Source organism: Drosophila erecta, unplaced genomic scaffold (genome assembly GCF_003286155.1).
Source record: "Drosophila erecta strain 14021-0224.00,06,07 unplaced genomic scaffold, DereRS2 tig00000294-arrow-arrow-pilon, whole genome shotgun sequence".
Classification (NCBI taxonomy): domain Eukaryota; kingdom Metazoa; phylum Arthropoda; class Insecta; order Diptera; family Drosophilidae; genus Drosophila; species Drosophila erecta.
Window position 1 is genome coordinate 1,232,346 of NW_020825218.1, and position 22,238 is coordinate 1,254,583.

Genomic DNA, 22,238 nt, shown 5'->3' on the forward strand with positions numbered 1-22,238 from the left:
AAAAATATTGGAAGGAGTCAGCCTGTCAAAATATAAGAACTTCTTCATGGGAACCACATAAACATACTGTGGCGAATCAAATACAAAGGGGAAATATTCTTTTTACGAAATAACACAGTCAAAGGCCAGCGTTGGACATCGTTGAAAACATTGTAAATTAAAATAAAAAAAATGATTCATTAGCCTTAGATTTCTTTAACTCAATTTTCATCAGTACATTCTGTAGACTTCCATAGACTGAGGTTGACTCGCACTTTCGCATTTTGGACTTTCATCTGTGGAAGCAGTGGACTCATCTGGATGCTTACCGATGACCGAAGACTCCGGACTCCAGACTCAATTTCGTCCACCATTTGTTGGATTCCGCATAGAGCGACCTTCGACATCTATTAGGGCCACTACCGGTTGTATGGACCACCACCGGTAGCGGCCGAATAAATTCAATTCCCTTACCTTGTATATTAACAAGTTTTTTGTTTATGTGTTTATAGATTTACAGTTGTAAAAGCAATCCACCTAGATATGTTCCCCCATAAGTTTTAGGAATAATATGGAATAAATGATTGTGTTTCACCATATGAGAAAATATAAATACATTAATTTTGGCAGTATTAGGTTACTTATAAAAAACGTTATACATTTTTTAATACCGTTGGTATTGAATAGTGGTAAGTGGCAAAAAAAATACCCGAATTACCCTTACAAGATTGTGACTGGTGACGAAACGTGGTGATCCCGAAACGAAACGCCGAAGTGCTGAATGGCGCCGAGACCCAAAAAATCGCGCCTGGAGAAATCAAAAGTGAAGACAATGCTGATTTGTTTTTATGATTCCAAAGGTACTTTCCACAAAGAATGTGTTCCACCCGGCCAAAACGTTAATGCGGTATTCTACCTTTGAGTTTTGAAGCGTTTGGTGAGCCATACTCGACGTGTTCGTCCCGAATATCGGGAGGATGGAAGTTGGCGTTTGTTTTACGATAATGCGTCGTCTCATTGATGGACGCTTGTGTCCGATTATTTGACCAAAAATAACATTTTAAAAATTAACCATTCCCCGTACTCACCTGAAATGGCACCATGCGACTCCTACCTTTTCGGGAAAATGCATTTGCCGATGAAAGGAAACGACTATGCAGACATAGAGGCCATTCAAAAGGCTTGCACCGGCATACTGGCGGCCATACCGGGCAACGAGCTAAAACTGTCGTTCGACATGCTTTTGGGCCGTCCAAAAAGCTGTATTAAAGCAGGAGACAATTTTTGATTTTGCCGATAAAACCATTAGTTCTGTCTTTTTTATTAAGTCCTGTTTACTTTGAAACGCACCTTGTAAAGCTGTCATAAACCAAAAAAATATATGTGCCCTCGTTGCTTTTGAACACAAATTGTTATAATTCGTTTAAACCATTGTTCAATAAAAAAATGTGATGTTTAATTTAATAAAAATCGGATGACTTTATTATATGGCTGACATAAAAACCGTCAGAAAATTAAATGAAAATAAGAGAGAAGAAACCAAAGTTTTGATCAATAATTTTTTTTTATACCGAGTGTTTTTAAAATATATGTACTTACTGTAAGGATATAAAAGCATTTCTTGCATTTTAAGATCAAATAAATATAAGTCATAAGTCAATGAATATAGTTTCATAATAATAAGTTTGTGCCTCGATATTCTTAGAATCCCATAATCTCACACTAATTGATTTTTAAAAAGTGTTTAATTATATGGGAATCGACATACATATGTAGGGCATATCATTTCAAAACATACAATTTTAAGGCAGCTAATATATGTTAAATGGGAATTATTGAAGTTGTCGAAACCAGCCTAACCACCTTTGTGTAGCTTAACCGCATAGTAACAACCGGATGAGTCTGTTATTGTGCCAGTGAAATCAGTTCTCTGGCTTTCGTTTCTTCAGGTAGACGTGCGTGTTTCTCACACATTCAATTAATTTCAAAAATCGCTTTGGTGTCTTGCAAATTTATGTGAAGTATAAATTGAATCTGAAGCTGTTTATTATTTCTTACTTTTTCTTTTTTGCATTTTAAAGAAACTAAATATGCTTCAGCCACGTGAAGACAACGAAATATCGGATATTTACCATAAAAAATACAACATTTCAACCCTTACAAAAAGGATGATATATTCTACTTATTGCAAATTAAACTTGACCCGTGTTTTGTTTACCACACTCGTATTGATCATGATCCACATTGAAACTTCCCAAGCAATTAGTGAGTATGACGAAAATGGCTCTAGTGGTCGTAATGTATCCGATAAATTTTACCAAATATTATATAATCTTAAAAACTTCACACTACCTTGTAGTTATTGTGAAATTTCTAAGCCGTGTATACATATATGTAATTTTCGGTGTATCCGCGTTTAACTGGCTACCTAAGGTATTGACAGGCCAAACCTGTTTTAATCCGTGGCCACGTTTGGTATAAGTGGGAATCTCATAAAAGAAATAAGCAAACATTTAAGTTAACGGTGATTCAATGTTTATCTTTGCTGCACAAATATATGTATTCGTATTTCTTCATTACAAATAAAAATAAAAATAAGAAAGGAATAATTATACATTTAAAAATAACAAACTTTATGACCAAAGACAACGAACAATGATTTATTTTATTATTTATTATAACCGAAAGCTTGGATAGTCGACAAATTGTTGTATAATGAATAAGAAAACAATGATATATATACATATAATAACATTTATATATATATATATATATGTACTATATATATAAAAAAACTATATAAAAAAAAAATATATATATACGTATATATACAGAGGTGGACAAAAGTATTTACACAACGTGCTTTTTTTTCAATTGTCAACTTTGATCGCTTATTGCTGCTGCATTTGTACTCAGAAACGAACATAACGGTATTTGTCGTGTTTCTACATCTATACAGAAGCAAACGAAAAAAGAAGTGGAAAAAATAACTGTTCATGGGCTAAAAATAGAAGCATTGAACTGATGCTTGTCTGTTGTCAGAAGTATTTACACACAATTTTTACACGTCAAAATTATTTACACACAGCTTTTTTTTAATTGATTTTTGCGTTTTTTATTGAATTTAAACGAAATATTTTATATTATTTTAATATGTGATTATGTTAAGCCAACTAATATCTAGTTACTCCGCCTTTGGCATCAATGACTGCTTGGAGCCTTGCTGGTATTGACCGGACCAAGTTGTGCGCAAACTCAAGAGGTAATTTTGACCAAATTTCCGTAATTTCGGCTATACTCTCACTCTTAACATAAGCCCAGACATTTTCGATAATGTTCAGATCGGGGCTTTGTGCGGGCCATGGAAGTACGGCCTGATTTATGTCTTTCAAGAACTTGGTTGGTACTCGGCCCTTGTGGCATGGTACCCTCTATCGGTACCATGTCTCAAAATCCATAGTAGCTTAAACAGGCCCAGAACATCACCGTGCCACCACCAAACCGATTGATTGGCTGGACGGCATTACCCTTTAGTTGTTTTGGGAGATGCATAAATTGCTTGCTAAATGATCCCTGAAACTGAAACGCAACTTCATCAGTCCATAAAACATCAAACCAGAACTCGAGAGGCTTCTCTTTATACTCCAAGGCAAATGCGAGACGTTTTTCCTTGTTTCTTGGGGTAATATCAACTACTGCACGAACAAAGTAGGTGTTGATGTCAACTTCCTTCATTCTGCGACGCAGTGTACTATCGCTAATATGTTTTCCAATTAAATTTTTCGAAGCTGCAACAATTTTAACGGTACTTATGGTGGGATTACTTAGTACAACTCCTATAATGTGTCTGCAGTCTCTTGGGTTCAATACAACTTTTCGGGCAGTTCTCTTTTTATTTTCCAAATTTCCCAGTGTGTCCTTTTTTTTAACTAAATTGTACACAGTTTTACGTGATATTTTGTACAACTCAGCTAATTTGGATGCAGAAGTACCAGCCTTAAACTTAGTGACAATCTCGGCTCGATGCTCAACTGATAGCTCCTTTGTTTTTGCCATTTTACAAATTAAATGCTTTTTAATCTATTAATTTAACTGTTAACAGTTAGTTTAAGTTCCAATTAAGCGATCAACATCAACTAGAACTTCACTTACTCAATGCAAATCAAAGACTAATCTTCAATTTGCAATGTGTAAATAATTTTGACGTGTAAAAATTGTGTGTAAATACTTCTGACAACAGACAAGCATCAGTTCAATGCTTCTATTTTTAGCCCATGAACAGTTTTTTCCACTTCTTTTTTCGTTTGCTTCTGTATAGATGTAGAAACACGACAAATACCGTTATGTTCGTTTCTGAGTACAAATGCAGCAGCAATAAGCGATCAAAGTTGACAATTGAAAAAAAAGCACGTTGTGTAAATACTTTTGACCACCTCTGTATATATACGTTCTTATACACTATGAACCGAGTCGATATGGATAATTCGTCTGTTGTCCGTCCGTTCGTTCTTACTCTTTCCAAAAAACTGTTTAACCATGCATTGACTGCCAATATGAATTGACGAGAATAGTGAAGTCTATATATATAAATGTTTCTGTACCCAGAAAATACGTGACAATTCTGTAATTTTAATATAGTTTCCTAGATACTAACATACATAAAAACAATAAATATTTAAAAAAAAGGTATTTAATATACTTACAGATCAGTCTTATTATGTGAGTCCGACACCCAGTTTGCCAGCAAGAGTCGGGGATGGTAAGAAATTTGAAACAAAAAGCGCTGTTCTTAAATTAGTTACAGATTAAATTTAATTTTTAATTATGTTCTTATTTAAGCATTTCAAAATGGTAATCGAATTAAGGATTGGTTCATAGTCTATTTATAGAATTATATAGTATTTTATCAATTAAAATATTTTCTTATTCATCTTCTTTATCTCTTTCTATGATTTCACCAACTTTTGGAATGTACATTCTGGAAACATTAACTTACTTTACTTTTTATCTTACGCCTTGATATTGTTCTGTTTCTGCTAATGTATATATGAACGACTTTGACGCTTTTTTTTTTTTACTTGTAATTTCTACTTTACTTAATGACTGTGATTTTGGCAAATCTCTTCATAAATGAATAGATATTACCACGGTACTCTTGGTAAATAACGAATCAGGGCATGTGGCCGATTTTCATGGAAGGTTCTTAACAGTACGCCCAGATATAGGTGTTTTAACATCAACAGCCAGAACATTTATTCAGGACGGAATAACAACAGAGTTTGCTACCAAGATTTTGGGGACTACTTTAAATAATGGCCGCCTTTACGCACAATACCTAAGAAAGAGTTCTAGAGTCCTTTATGAAAACGAAAATGTAGGCCCATCTGTGGTTACTAGTTGGGTAGGTGAAGAAGATTCTCTCCACACACCACTATTTTTACAAAGCCACAACGATCTTTTTAACTTTGATGACTCTGACTGGCAGGATATCGATGACAGTATAGGTGTTCATCACCGAGAGTTCGTGGGTAATACAGATTTCGTAATCGAGCAAAGCACAAAAATCAAAACCTTAGGAGCTCCCGTTTTGCATGATGAAAAAACAATAACATCTGTAGCACAAGACAGCAACGATATGTTGAAGATTGACTTAAATAAGAAAGATGAAATGAACAGATTGATTGAGGTATTATCAATTAAACATTTGCAAACATATACAGTAAAAAGCCCTAGTGAAAATTTCACTACTACTACAACGTTTAACCAATACGCGTTCGACCCACATGCTCCAAGAAAAGAAATAAAATATGAACGTGTGATGCAACCGCATAGAGAACAAAATTACGAAGATCATAACCAAAAAAGTAGATCCGCCCGCAAGCAAATCCTAGCAACCGTTACGTATTATGGCTTCGCGGATTTCACCACCATTGTTGGTGATAGCGTAATAGTTTTTTCTCCTAGTACTACACAAAGCAGCCTGCATTACGGACACGTTACATCAATAAAAGGCAAGCCTACTTTACAACATGATTCAATCCCCATAGAAATCGCTCAGACTATGGAAAAACCACAGAGTACTTTAACGATGGGTACCAGTTCGAAAATAAATGAAGAATTGGGGTCAAATATTATTGCTAGTGAAATATTTGATAAAAATGATTCGAACAACTTTTTGGTTTTGAAATTGAAACCAATGAACTCATTAACCACATTTGCATTAAATTCATTTGAAGAACAGCAGAATGCCAGTTCGGTGTTATCTAAAGAAATAGTTCCATTGGTCTCCAATGGATTTAAAGATCTTATATCGCCCTCTAATGTTACTAATGCTGGATTGAAAGTAGGAACGAAGCAGCTTGAACATAGCATTCCAAAACATGAAGGCGCTACAACTGTATTTATTGATGATGATCCCTTCTCTAGTTTTGATAAGCTTAGTGATTCAACGAGCTTAAACTTGAATTCCGCTGACCAAATACAATCCGTAAAACCTATTCAAATATCAAAGGGAGATGAAGTCCATGAGACCGTGACACATCAAACTAATATTAACATAACACAGAGCAGCTTGGTCAATTATCAAGTTTTTGAAACAAGTAATGAAAATCACAATTTCGACGAATTATGCAACCATACAACTTCACAGGTTTTTCTTACTCAAATGACTAAGGCAAATAATACAAACAAAGAAAATAATGGTAGGGATACTATTGTTATTAATGCGAATCCACTTCATGCTTATGAAATTATAGAGACTACCAAATATTATTGCATACAAGCTTCACAATCAAAACAAAACCCAGAATTAAATATAATCAGTGTTCCCCACGATACTGTTACTAAGTCAAGTGGAGAATTCATGTCAATTAATATAATAGATGATGATAAAGACGAAACAACGGTTCAAGACTTACAGGATTATGAAGTGACCACAGAAAACGAATATGAAAGCGAAGATGAAGAAGACGAAAGTGTTAGTGATGAAGTTGACCTAATATATAAAACTCTATATACAACTTATACATACTTGACCACATTCTTTGAAGGGTCTAGAACTACCATATCTAGCCATACTGAGGTTTTAACAAACATCGTTTCCTCAACATTTTTGCCTGAAAGTAAATTAGAATCCAACACTTTAAATTATGTTGAAGAGAGCCATATTTCTGAAAATGCAATTCGAGAGATTGACCATTCTCGGACGTATACTATACCTGATGAAATTGCTAGTCTATTAGCCCAGGAAAGTAAAGTAAATACTGCAGAGAGTTCTATACAGATGATGACCACCTATCTCGACGATTTAAAATTTACTAAGACTTTGTTCACAACATATACATATTATACATCAATTTTTACAAGTAACGAAACTGCAGTACAATCACGAATAGAGATTGTAACCAATTATATTACTAAAAATGTACCAAACGATCAAACTAATATTATAAGTGTCGTTAATTCCAAAACTACAAATCAAAATATTGTAAAATCACAATATTCTTTAGTCGAGAATAAAATCGATAAGGTAGAAAATATGACATTTGGAATAGGAGTAAACTCGAGCATTGTAAGTGATTCAAGTCCAGCTAGTTTTAATAACCAAAACCTTACTGAAGACCAAGTAAGTTCGGAAAGTAACACAGAGGAGATTATACCGTCAGCAACGTTTCTTCTTCAAACAAGTTTTACAACCTTTACCTTTTATACAACAATGTATGTAGGGGATGATACAAGTATTATTAGTCGACATGAGACTATTACCAATGTAGCTACCGAAACTTTGCAGCCTACAAAATTAGTAAGTGTGGAGGATTCTTCTTTCCCTATTACTTATTTTACAACATTTACTTATTGGACAAAGTTGGCTAAAGATGGTGAGATTACAACATTAAGCAGGGAGGAAACTTTATCTAATGTCATACAACACAGTAACGGTACAACTTTAGCCGTTAACGATTTAAAAACAGCAGATATGGTATCAAGTCTGTCAGCCGCAACTGATAGCAAAACCCAGAATAATCAGAGTTCCGAATCCGAAGGATCATTGATATCTACTTTGAAAGACCCAAACTTTCAATCTGACATTACCACATTCTATACCACCTATACGTATTATACTACATCATATGACGTTAATACGACATTTATTGATTCTCGTCTCGAAACCGTTACCAATATAATGACATCCAGGGAAATATCCAATCCAATGGAAGTTACAGATGCAACACTTTTAATGATCAAACCTAGTCACCCCATTGCTCATTTTGAAAATCCAATTGAAACCATTAATCCGAATGTTGTTTTGTATGATTATAAGCAAATAATTGATGCGGAAAAAATAAGTACTTTGTATTTTACAACGGAAATTGTATCGTCAATAAATAGTGAGGGACATGATATTAAAATAACCAGTAGCACATCAAGGTTACACGTTGACCAGTCGAAAAAATCTAGCTTGCCTATCATTGGCAACATCCCTGATTACAGCATATCGAACATAAATTTGTATAAAACAGGCTTAGTAAGGCTTATTGAAGGAAAACGCATACAAAACAGTACGACCACATTATACCAATCTAGAGTTATAGGAACTGTAATAGACAATCGATACGCGCAAATAATTGAAAGTACATCAAGTTTTTTCTTTGAAAAAACAAAGTCTGACCATAATTTGTTTCCGACAAGTGTTAAAATTCCTGATATGATTACGAAAAATTTGGATATTATTGAAATAACAGAATTAACCATAAGTGAAAATGATGACTCAGTAGTTCCTTATAAAGACCGGACAAACACGAAACCAGAGTCGGATAACATTGACTGGTTGTCTAATCATTCACCACAAAGTTCAAAGCGACCATTTGCACCAGTAATTCGGCCGTTTGCCTCACGAAACCGGCCTACATTCGCACCTAAACAAAAAACACTAGTCCCAAGTAGCGCTACTATTATTACAAGATCCGACATCACACCTACTATAACAGCAACGCCTGCCTTAAAATCTGCAGGTAGATATACCGCATCTCGTCGGGGTATTATTTCTAATGTTCCAATTAATGCCAACGAGCTTAACTTGTCGCAGAGTCAGTCATCCAGGCGCCTGTTTGGGCGACCAAGTAAGTCATTGTCGTCAGATTTAATCGAAGCGAATGACACTAGCAACGCATTTTCACCATCGAGCACCCGGTTTGCTTCAGCTTTTCGCCCAGTCGTTAGTTCCAGGCGACAAAATATAAATGTTTCATATCGATCATCAAGTTTTCCTGTGTTTCGTGGCTCTGGAGTTATAACCAACTCAAGGTTGCGCATAAAGCCAACTAGCTCAGGGCTAGTATCAAGCTATAGGTCGACACAGTCCTCAACGTTCGTTGCGGAGTCAAGCTCGGAAGGCAGCGTTGAAGAGGATACCTCAACCGATGAAGTAGCGGATGTGGAAGAAGGAATTAAGAACAATAACAACAGCCCGTTACTGCGCTTTCGTCGACCTATAAATGCGCCCAGTGGATTTATTCCTGCAATTCGACAGACTGGCAATTCGCCAGCTGTTTCGCTCAGACGAAACCCGCTATCTTCCCGAGCAAAAATTTCGACTACGACAACCAGTACAACGACAACGACCGCCAAGCCAAGGGCGCGAAGTTTTCAGCGACCTATTGGCCCTCATCCAAGATCAAGACCACAAAACACACTTTTTCCGCCAAGAGGCCTTTTTCAAAGTCAGCTAAAAAATGAAAACCTTAAGGCAGTTAAGACAAACGATAGTGTTTCTAGCAATGATTTTGAATATGAAGGAAGTGTCGAAGAACAAGATCTGGATAAAAATGTTCCTCGTCAAAAGCGATCTATTAAAAATTCGGCATATTTCACAACTGGGCATCGATTCCGTCGGCAAGCGGATACAGTAAGGAGAAATAAATTCAGATTTCGTCGACAAAACCAAACAATAACTACCAAAGTTGAGTCAAAGCTTATGGACTCCGACTATAATACTGAGACTATATTAACCCCTCGTGATAAGTCTGGTTCTAGATTTGGATCAAGATTTCATTCTCCCCAGGGACATCAGCTATATACGCAGGCATTAATCGTAGACTCAACAACAGCAACCAATCATAGGTCGATTCGCCCAAGCAGACCGACGACAAAGCGACCACAATTTACGTTGAGAGAGAAAGATGGTAATTTAAAAGGCACTACATCTAATAACTTTCGGCGCCAACCAGCTAGTGGAAATTCTTCAAAAAGGCGCCCTGCTGGAAATTCAAATAGTCGTAGACTAAAGAGCTATGTAAGCTATAACAAAAATAGTGTAGACAATGGGCGACAATCCAGTTCATCCCGTTCCCGAAACTCGAACTCTAATACATTAAATAGAGGAAGAAGTCGTGGTCGAAAACGAATCGAATACGCATCGGATTTACAATCCGTAGAACATGAACTTCAAAGTATCACAGTTACACATTTTATACCATCTGAGGTCGCTGTACCTGTAGTAAGCGGACATGTAACTGAGTACAAAAACATTGTCACTGCCAAATCAAGCACTGAGATCGTGGGTCCAAATGAGTTTGCAGTAGTATTAGGTACAAACGGGATGAGTTCCACATACTTAAATCGAGAAACATCTATTATAAATATTGCTGGTGCCACCGAACATACAAAATATTTATTGCATGAATCTATCACAAGTTCTGTAACTTTTACACCAACCACCATTCGAGGAAGAAAGACATCCTTTTCACATATTATTCCATCTACAGCGTATTCTGTAGAGCACATTGTAACTACAATACAGCCTCAAATTACTGAAAACGCACCGCTTGCCAATATTTTACTTTCCCAGTTGCTTTTAGGAAACTTAAACTTACCTGCTCATCCCTTGATTGGAGCTGTCGGACAACACAACGTCCCATCCGCTGCGATTCCCACATCTGTTGAGCCTATCACTGAGTATCGCACCCACACTTCAACATATGTTACTACAATATTCGACGGGATGTCTACTATTCTTCCAGTGACATTTCAAGGAAAAAAGATTTTAACTACTGTTTATGACACTACCGCACAGACTATAACAGCTACAGAATATAGTGTGGATACCATAATTAACACTCAGCCATCAGTTCAAAGTGTGCAGACTATTGGACCGGCTGCTCATGTAAATAATTTGTTATTGCAGCACTTACTTATTCAACAACAGCAGGAGTCACTCGTCCAAGCTATATCAAACACTACTCCGCCACAAGTATTGTTAAGTGAAAACCTGCAAGTTTTGGACGATGGGACACGGTCATCAATAATGTCGGATGCCAGCGAAATTGTTGAATATGGTTCGGATTTGGTGTCGGTCAGTAATGAGTCTCAAGTTACCAAAAGCCATCGAAAAAAATCACGAAAAACAAACAGTGGCAGCAAGAAACATCAGGAATCGAGTATAATAACACTTTATGTATCGGGCCGTAGACCTGGTGAATTTAGTACTGTATTGTCAACTGTGAGAGAGTTTGAGCACTCTGTTTCATTGCAGAAGAGGCACGCAATTTTAGAAATACAGCCAACCAATTCTAAGAATTATGTTTCTAGCACAGAAAAGATCGAAAATATGATGGACAAAAATGTTATTTTAAAAGATCTAAGAAGTTCTTTGACGATTGAATTTGGATTTAACGAATTACCTGATCAAACTGCATCATTAGAAAGCATTGTAGGTGATGTGCATCTTTGGTTTGAAAATTCTAATGGACAATCTACAACGGCGGCAACATTAATAAAATCTGTAGTAATATAATTTCTAAATTAAAATAACCTTATGCTACTTTAAATTAGTTAAAGGCCGTTTGTCACTTCATCTTACAAGAAAAATTATTACTTCAGAATGTAAGCGAAATATGTCCTGCCACTCCTTGGAAGATGTCCAAATACTAGTCAAAGATAAATATAGTATCACTAGGAACTTCTTCAATACCCAACAATGCCCAACAGACAGCAACTCTGATTTTACAACTTTAAAATTTTTTTTTGTATAATATTAAAACCAAAACTGATTCGATAGCTTTTTTCTGGCAATCGCCCAAAAAAACTAAAATGTTGCATTGCATATATATCTAATTATATATTATATATATAATATATATATATATATATAAAGATAAATGTTAAGCTTGAAATAAAGAAATGCGGAAATGTAGAAAATAAATAACTAGATTCGTTTACATTGCAATTTTTCCCGGATAACCGACATTTCTTTTATAACAGTTTACCCAGATGACCTCTTTGTAAGTTGTTTAATTGGAGTATAATAATAATAATAACAGGCTAACAATGTTATTACTAAAAAAATACAAATTTGTAGGACCCTGGACGCTACAAGGACGTGAACTTTGAAAAAACGTTAGAAAATAATTTTCGATAATTTGTAGTTAAATAAAATTTGTTTCAAAATTAAACATATAATAACCACTGTGTAGCTTAGTTACGACTTATTCCTTCAGTTATTGGTTATATAAGTAAAAAATAAGTATACCAATACTTTAAACTGAACCTTATGTATATATGTAAAATTATGAGATTATTTAATAAGGCTACTAATATATTATAACAAAAATGTATATATATTCGTTAAATAAAAAGAAATTATGTTGTTTTGAGGTATTTGAATTTATTTAAAAAATCTGTACAAAATAGGTCTAAACTAAAATTTCAATTAAAAATAATATTTGACCGTTTTGAGTATTATTTTTTGTTTTAAGAATCCCTATACCCATTATTCGGATTGTAAGACGTTGCACTGTATTCTTTGAAACGTAGGCAAGAGGTAGGAGAAATCTATAACACTGACGTCCATAACACTGTACTCTGTATGGTGATGCTGGAAAAGCGTGAATTGCATGAAAGGCTGGAAATGGTGAATTTGTTTTGTTAATCACATTGTTTAAATCAAAGTCAATTATAAAGTGTTAGCACCAATATCCGTACCCGTCGATAGGTGGTAATCGCGTTGAATCTTGTAAATGGTTGCAGTTCTGCTTCAAGTCAGTTCGGGTATCTTGAACACGTCTCGTTTTATATCCTTTTTTTCTTGTATTTAAACTTTAGAACTGTTGGATGTTTGTAACCCTTTTTATTAATTTTTTTTTAATATTATTGAATTAAATCTACATTTTATATGAGGTCAAGACGTAATTCAGATCATTTGTGCTCTTCCATAAGAACTAAAACCATGCTTTAGTAAGATTATCTCAATGCCGATCCACAATATGTAGTAGTAAGCCGTGAATAAAGATTTGGTACAGACAGTAACAATTCACTGGAAAAATTCAGCTTCGCACTTAATGGTAAGTAAAGTCTTTGATGTCAAACCTTTCTTCAGCGTGTACTGACTAACTGGATAGTATTGTTGTTGTTTCAATTTTATAAGTGCGCGCGTGCGTTGCTTAAAAATACTTTTAATATGTTGTAGGTCCTTCAAGTACAGATGAGGTCTTACGATTTAGTATTCTGTAGTTTTAGAAAACCTACAGTTTGGTACCAATACTTTGTGATAATGATGCAGCAGTAATACCAGTGACGAATAGCAACAAGGCTGCGATCAGTGATCGCTAATACCAAATGCTTTAGGAGATTAACCCGGCAACGTTTATAAAGAAGACCACGCCCGTTCCTTGTGTGGTAAAACGGTTGAAAACTAAGTACCATGATCACTAGGCAAGTCTATTGTGATGACGCTTACGTTGGGAAAGTTCTTTTCAAAAATTGCCACGCCCACATGCCGCCCCAAAGTGTTGCGTCCACGGAATGCAACATTGTATTGACTTTTTATAGTCAATTAATCCTTTGAGGTAAATTCTCTAAGTAACGCTTTTGAGCTAAATTATAAGATGTTGTTGATCTCATTACTTTTACCTCTAGATCGTATAGCCTATATAGACCGTATATCTAAAATGATATACATCAAACTCTACGATGAACAAAACTCATAATGGAGATTAATGGCTAACAGCAATATTTCTTTTCCTATACCACTAAACTATCTGTACAGCAAATAAAAAAAGATGAAAATGCATTTTATTATTTAATCTCTCTCAATATTTTTCTGGTTAATATATTACGTTTTCCACATTTTCTCCCTTATCATATCGTCTTAAACAAAACCGCAGTAAGCCAAGTGATCTCACAAATATAATATTCTTTTGAAATTCCTATAGAGCACAATCAGTTAGAAGGTTATAGTTTCAAAGTACATAGCAAGACCGAGAAATTTAATAAAAGGTACGAGCTGGATAACGAAAATAATTTGTTATATGGCTCCGTCTCGGCAAAAGTATTAGACGAAGCCAGGTACAATCTTGCCACTCACGTTATGTCAAATGGAGTGGAACTAATAATTGCCGACGAAAAGGGGAAATATACTGAAAACCTAGCGAGGACAACCCAAAAATTAACCAGTAATAATGATCAAGCAATTTTAATAACCGTACGATCCGACAAGCCCTTGACATTGGCCCCAAGTACATTAAAAAATCAGATGATTTTAACATTGCCTTTAATTAGACAGGTAAGTGTTTTTTATACGATTGAGAAAATTTAACAAGTCTTATTTACTCATTCCATAGGACACACTTATAATTCCCAAAAACGTATTTGTAAGAAAAATTTGTCTAACTACTTACACATATCACACAACCAATGTGGAAAATGGAGGCTTTCATTTGGTTACCAAAAACATGGTTATTACCAACAGTTTTACAGAGGACCGAAATTACCTTCATGCAAGTAACTCGATGATAACAGACGTCACTTTCTCAAGGGTAAGACAAAAAGCTTATATTGTATTTACCGTCAAATAATGGCTGTACTTTTATATGAAACTCAGACTCCAGATCTAGTAGTTGGTACGTTTCCAACAACTTATCATTATTTTAACACAATTGATGGAGGACATCCGATGGTCACATCAAAATACACTGTTACAAAAACAATTACGAAACCAGAGAAGTCTTGGTTTCCACATTCAACTATAAATATTTCGCCTTGCACAAGAACCTACTTCAGTTCCATATTATTTACTAGAACCTTATTTGATGAACTCGGAACTCGAACATATAGCACAAGTAAAAAAAATCTTACTGAAGTAGTTATTACAGAGCCTCTTCCAGTTACCACTTCAAATCACATGAATACAGAAGTAACTGATATTGTTTCGAGTGTGAAACAATTAAGAAATTCATCTACTTTTGCAATGAATTTTGAAGAATCTGACTATCTTATGATATATTCAACAAAAGCCTTGTTAGAAAAACTGACTTATTGCACAAGTATTTATAATTCTAGTTTGACCACATCAAAGGAAGCCTGCGAAAGCGATCTAAGAGTTCCCAACAATCAATTAATGCGTCACACTCATTTTAAAAAACACATATTAACCGATACCGTGTGTAGTTCGCTGTTAGACTCAAATATTTTACTTTCCTTGAAATCTAAACTTATGCTTAAGAAGAGAAAACATCAACGGCAAAGTATTGTTACAATGGTCACATTGTTGCCAGGTGAAATTATTCGAGTAACTGGTGTTTATATTCTCCAAACGCCACATTTAAACAATTTTGACACGTCGAAGAAACAGAATATACATATAAGCTCAGCAATGAGTTTACTCAGCGCTACGCCAATAAGTAGTGAGCGAAAACCAACATTAATTACTAAAAATGGTGAATTTTATGAGAATTTTAGCGAGGATTTCAAAAATTCAAGCCCCAACAGTAGCCTTTTCAACAATAAAGATTTAATATTATTGGAGTCTGAAAATAGCGAAGTGTACATACAAACTAAAAACAAATTAATGCAGTCGCGGTTTAGTTCTGTAACTTCCCAGACCAGTACTATTGAGAAATTTGGTTTGGAAAGTTTCCGTCCGGTGCTACATGTTGTGGCACACTTATTAAAAAAACACTTACAAAAAGATCAGCCGTACAGACCAACATATAAAAAAGGTTGGCCAAAGTCTAATAGGCTTCAAAGCCAAACTACATCAGCAGTAATTGAAAAACCAGTATATATACCATTGGCCCAAAATGTATATGAAGAATTAAACGAAAAGCGGATAAAAAGCGGCATTCTAGACAAACCAAATATTAATACATTACATATATATCCACCGAAGATAAACACAGTAGGGAATACAAAAAAAAATATATCGCCTCGACTAAAAACGTCAAGGATATATGAAAACGAGTTGTTGAACACGGGAATTCCTATTAGACCCGGAGAGGTCATAACGGCCAGCGCTAATGTTATATTTGGAAGGCCAAATGTAAATATCGGAGTTTCCCACACATTGTTTACCGGGAATACAACAGCAGTAAACAGTCGTCACTCAATATCGCTATCATTATATTTAAAAAATCCAATTTATTCCAATATTTTGAATAATTATAATAATTCGTATAATAAAAAAACTAAGATAGAGTATGCCAGTATATTAAAACCGCCTCCAACACCAATAAATCATCAAAAACATCTAAAGAGTGCAACATTTCATTCACAATTGGACCACAAACCACCCGAGGTTTGGTTTCCCCCCAGTAAACTCGTACAGAAAGACCCCAGCTTTAAATATTCTTCTTCTTTTGATCCAATAATTGACCTCAATACTGAATTTTACAATCATCACATCTTACAAATATTTCGGATACCACAAACAATTGTTACAAGTCTACCAGTTTCTAAAAGTTATTTTACCATGTCCAATACTCCTGAGTATTCCTTTAGTCAGGACGGCCATAAAGACCCCATAAAGACGTCGTTATCCAATGTTTCGCCCCTAATTTTATCTACACTATCAACTGTTCAACAAATAAAATTAAAAAATAATGTAATTAGCCATACAATTAATATGCATGCCCGCCCTTTAACTTTTAAAAAGGAATCTGAAAGCATTCCGTATGCGACAACCGTAAAAGGATATACTGATACTTTTTTTATGTCGCATATAAAAATACCTATAGGAGACGAAAAATTTAATGTTTATATAACACCCAATCGCAAAAGGTTATTTTCTCTTGAGTACAACAAGTTAGACCAGGAAAAATATAATAAAGTTCAACTTCACGGGATCTCCATTGCAAATATTAAGACACCAAGTAACATAACTACAAATGCCGCTGTCTTTCAAAATGACTTTCCCTCTCCACCAACTGCTAGACTGGATAACATGCATAGTGGTGAACAAACTAGACATATCAATGGAGCTCCTAATCAAAATGTTAAGCCTTTTGCAAAGCCAGATCACACAGCAAAAAACCCAAACGAATCATCATCCAGTGTTTTGATGTTTAATACCAATAAGAAAAAAAATATTTCCATCAACGCTGCATTGAATAAAAGGTTTTCAGTGATAAGCACAAATCCTGTGTCTTCTACCAAAAAGAATTGCACTGAAATTTTATGTAAGCTATTTCTAGCGACAAATGCAAGTTCATGCATTAAACATTTTACAAGGCATGATTCTGAAAACATTACAATTGTTCCGAGAACAACAAATTTCATCGCTTACTACGCATCTATTTCCAGTAAATATATTAATTTTACAAGCTCCTTACCTGTTTTGGAGGTCCCTCAGTTAAGATCAAGTGTATCTATAAAGTCTAGTTCTCGCGTGTTAACGTCGATAAATAATATCGAGCTGCACACATCCAACTTCGAACTTCCAAATAGTCCTCTATATAATTTAGGTTCATTGAACTCAATACAAGAGCCACATTTTGAACATGGTCTAGATTTGCGTAGTGCGATTATATGCAATATTAAAGACTGCAAAAATGGTTTGATACAAAAACTAAAGAACGATGATAAAATGCTTGAACCATCTGAAATGATGCAGGATGATACAAATTCTTTTACACAAAAATCAATGGAAGTGGATTTCGTTTCACTGGCAGTTAAAAATTCGATCACAGAAAAAACTACGAGCTATTTAAATACGTTGCAGCTCACCAAAACAGAAAGTATTGATGAAACAAAAAATATATCTCTTAGGCATTTTGTTGTGAATACTTCGAAAACATATGCAATAAAACCGCTTTGCATTAGTGTGCACAAAGTACTTATATCTCATGACATTCCTGATGTTAGCATTCTGAATGGCTCAGACTATTTAACGGAGCCTTATATCGTAAAAGATGATCTCAGATCCGCTGGGACTATAGATAATTTCGAGGTAGAAAATAGCCTAACTTTCTCGAAGCACACCTATTTTATAAACAAATCGAACTCTTCATTAATCTCTAACTCGAACCCAAATCAGAATATGTATGCCTCCAGCAACTTAAGGAGTATGCCCTTTAGAGCAGATCTAATAGATTCTCCTTCACAGAGAATTGATTTAATAAAACAAAAATCTGATACTGCTTGCCACTCTACATGCAGACTAAATAAAAATGAAATATGCGTTACCTATGGAAATAGTACCGAATCTTTAGGTATTTGTGAGTGTCGACCAAGTTTTGGACGTCTGTTCCCGGATCGCCCATGCAAACGTATGTATTATGTCTGACTGCTTTTAATATGAATTATAATGAATGAATATTAATTATTTGTAATTTATTTTAGCTACATATACGTACGAAATGAGAATTCAAGCCAATTGGGCGGAAAGTTACCTATTAAATCTCAGCAATAAAAACAAAAGTAATTCCTCAATCGAATATCGACATAATAGTAAAATATTGTTAGAAGCCGCTGATCGCATGGTTATGCAATCTGATTATAGGGATATATTTCACGGTGTGCAACTACTAACTGCTTTGACTAAAACGAATGACACGTTAATGGTCACCTACCTCCTACAGGTCAGCGTTAAAAACTCTTATTTAACTTTATATTAATATTATTTTCAAAAAATATAGCTATCAGAGAATAGCAATGAGGATCAACTTACAACTGTATTTAACAAATATTTACGGCAAACCAACTTTAGTATTGGAGGCACGGGATTGTACACCTCAAGAAAAGGGCTCCAATTCCTATCATTCAAGGGTAACTATTTCTACTTGCCAATCACTTCTTACAAATATTGAATTTTAAATTTGTAGATTTTGATGAATGTCGCAACGAAAATTTTTATGACTGTTCCCCGAATGCGCAATGTTTTAACTTAATTGGAAGTTACACGTGCAGTTGCAAGGAGGGTTACATAGATAAATCAGAAAACAGCTTATACCCTGGTCGCTATTGCCTAGATAATATAATCGGTTGCGATAAATGTAACTATAATGGCAAATGCATCAATAGTTCATTCGAAAAGAGCCATCAAGGGATAGCAGTGTGCAAGTGCAATGCTTGGTATGCCGGAACGAATTGCCAAATTAACTTAAAAATTATAATACTGTGGATTCTTACAAGTGTCGCAATTTTATCTTCATTGGTTCTGTTCCTCTTTTTACTAATAATCACCAAGCGCAAAAAACAAGTACGTCCGAAAACAAGCCAATTATTCTTTGCATCTTCGTCATTAAATCCAAGCATAACAACCTCAACCAAAATTGGTCAAATATCAGTCCGTGAGACGGAAAATATCGGTGAAATATGTAAACCCATGACATTAATGTCTAAAAAGGTAACTTTAAAACTTTTAAAGAATTCAAATAATAATTTTGGTTTTACCTTATAGAAATATAATGGAGTGAAGAATCATTTTATGATACCAGGATCACATACAAAAAGAAGTATAATTCAAACTTACACGAACGCGATAGCTTCTAGAAAAGTACATGGTTTAAATATCACACGTGCATTTAAACATCATGACTTTTTACATGGTTGTACCGACCTAAGCACACAACACGAAGACCAAATTAACCGTTCTTTTACTCTAAGGATTCCACGAGCAAAATTTTGCTTTCCCGATATTTCTCAGAATTCTAGTTTAAGTCATCATGGTAAAAGATCTAGTATGGATAATACAAGGCAAAGATTAGTGCATAAAGATGACGATCGTATGCCTGCCTATCGATATTTTGCTCCAAAATGTGAGAAACATTTAAAAGATAATCTTTTATCAGATAATCTTATCTACAGAGGTAGCACTTTAGCCAAAGCTTCACTAGTATCTGCTGGATATGAGATATCGGCCCTGATAACAGATAAAATAGGATGTGAAACTTCAATGTGAGTGGCTTATACTTCTTATTGTTCGACAAATCAAATAATGAAATACGCGTACCAACTAACATTTCGTATCGCACATTGACCAATATAATATTTGAAGTCTACCAAGTTGTCAACAATGGGTTTATTTCAAGCGACACAATTTTATTTCATTTTGCAATCAGAGGTTTTTAATGTAAATTATATGTCGATTTCCTTAATATTTCCCATTTGGTTTGTATTACGACCCTAAAGCAGTTGTATGATATAGTAGGTAGTTGTATTTGTATTGATCAATGTCCTTAAAATTATTGCTTAAATGTATAAGTCTAAAATCATAAAAGTACACTATCCTATTTATAAAATATATCCTTGCACAGGGCGTACTGATTTCAATACATTGAAACTTTTGTCTTCTTTATATTCCGGAAGCCGAAACGGGACCATTATAAATGGACCAAATGTACCTTCGTTGTTTTTGATCATGTTTTAATTTCTTAATTGACAATATGTAATTTCGGTTCTAATTTCTTAGCTATACTTTTAAAATATGTTTTGACCAAACATTTTTCTTATTTTTTTGGTAATTTTTCGAAAATGAGTTTAACGATTTCTTTTAAAATTCAACGCTTCCTATTTCATATACAACAAATTTTTCGTGAAAAGTAACATGTTTGTACGAGAGTATAAAAACGCTATTTTTGGGTCATGGAACTATTGAAATTATGTAAAATACCTTAATTAGGAACTTTTCCACCTGTTCTACTAATAGTTCAATTTTGCACTGCCATTGCATCTGAACCCTTAAAGTTATAATGTTGTATTTCTTTGAAAAGGTATTTTCACATGTTTGCTTTCCATAAGATTTATTACAAATCAAACATTGTGTTGCTTTTATAATAAATAAATTTGATGTAGTCTATTCATACACATATTATATTATTCGAGCACGATGCTCGTGAACTGCCGTTCGATTCTGTGGTCGGTAACGGTGAAGTGAATATAAAAACCTTCTTGGTACTTAAACAAAAACAAAACCATAACTAAATAATTTATATCAGTACATTACTTATTAATTAATAAAACACTTTAATTGTTTAATAATACGAATATTTTTTGTAAATATTATTCAGATTAGAAGACAATATTTCTTTTAATAAGGAATATTCCAAAAGCACAAGCGCCTTAAATGAGGTAATTTATTTAATATTGTATATAATGTGAAACTTTCTTGACTTATGATGTCATCCTATTAAAAGGACTCTAACACAATGACTGAAAGAGATTTGGGTTCAACATTCTTGATACCACATACTCATCTTTATAAGTCTGACGAGGTATGCTGTTCTTACCGATATTATTTGAGAAACTTCAATAAATTGAACTTATTTCAGATACCATATGACTTTTCTCGGTTGAGTTCTTCATAACTTCTAATTTGTTAATGATTATGTTAAAAAAAGCAAGCTATAATTTCCTTAAGTAGAAAGGACAAAATGGACATACCTAAGATATTATTACTCTAATCAAAACATTGTAGATTGCTGATGTGTCTATCAAGGCGCGTTCTCATACTTGATTATGCAAAAATGTTGTCATTCTGATCAATATAAGGAGACTACAAATAATGATGTATCTTTTATTCACATAATGCATTAATATTGGCATGTGCCGATAAAAAAAATATAAACAAAAATAAACAGACCAAAAGGGATTTCTATAGTCGAGTAAATCGGCTATTTGGTATCCGTTGTCTCTTTTCGTTTCCTAGATGGGCATTGACATATACAATCTTAAACGCCGATTTTTTCACTTATTCTTACGCCGATCATCTTTTGTCGTACGACCGGCCACTATACACATTACTTTACAAAAGTCAAATAGAACGTGTTATTAAAAAAACATTTTTTGAAAATATAGAAACATACACAAGTATGTAAATCTTGAGAGCAACCAACGATCGGAACTAAGAAATGACAATGCCTTCCTATAATGACTATCTGCCTTTATGATCTTATCGATAAAAATAAGTGTAAAATAAGGAGAGAGAGATAGTTTTAGGATACATTTTCTTTTTTAAACAAGAAATAGCAGAACGTCTACATAATATTTTA

General features: G+C 34.3%; 1 protein-coding gene across 6 annotated transcripts; it reads left to right on the forward strand.

The window, feature by feature from the left end:
• Positions 1–1,810: 1,810 nt before the first annotated feature.
• Positions 1,811–21,752, forward strand: LOC26526325. 6 transcript variants are annotated; one of them, XM_026983253.1, is made up of 13 exons: positions 1,811–1,934; positions 2,061–2,244; positions 4,685–4,738; positions 14,187–14,536; positions 14,595–14,789; positions 14,855–18,515; positions 18,589–18,827; positions 18,885–19,014; positions 19,071–19,594; positions 19,649–20,145; positions 21,258–21,318; positions 21,384–21,461; positions 21,519–21,752. In XM_026983253.1, exons 2-13 carry the CDS (start codon positions 2,070–2,072, stop codon positions 21,552–21,554), a joined length of 6,000 nt encoding a protein of 1,999 aa, XP_026839054.1. In that variant the 5' UTR covers positions 1,811–1,934; positions 2,061–2,069; the 3' UTR covers positions 21,555–21,752. The 6 variants fall into 6 exon arrangements, with proteins under 6 accessions (XP_026839054.1, XP_026839055.1, XP_026839052.1 ...); XM_026983254.1 differs by lacking the exons at positions 18,589–18,827; positions 18,885–19,014; positions 19,071–19,594; ... (2 more) ...; positions 21,384–21,461; positions 21,519–21,752 and having other exon boundaries at positions 1,824–1,934; positions 14,855–14,873; positions 15,313–15,348; XM_026983251.1 differs by lacking the exons at positions 14,187–14,536; positions 14,595–14,789; positions 14,855–18,515; ... (5 more) ...; positions 21,384–21,461; positions 21,519–21,752 and adding an exon at positions 5,118–11,946 and having other exon boundaries at positions 1,829–1,928.
• Positions 21,753–22,238: the final 486 nt, after the last annotated feature.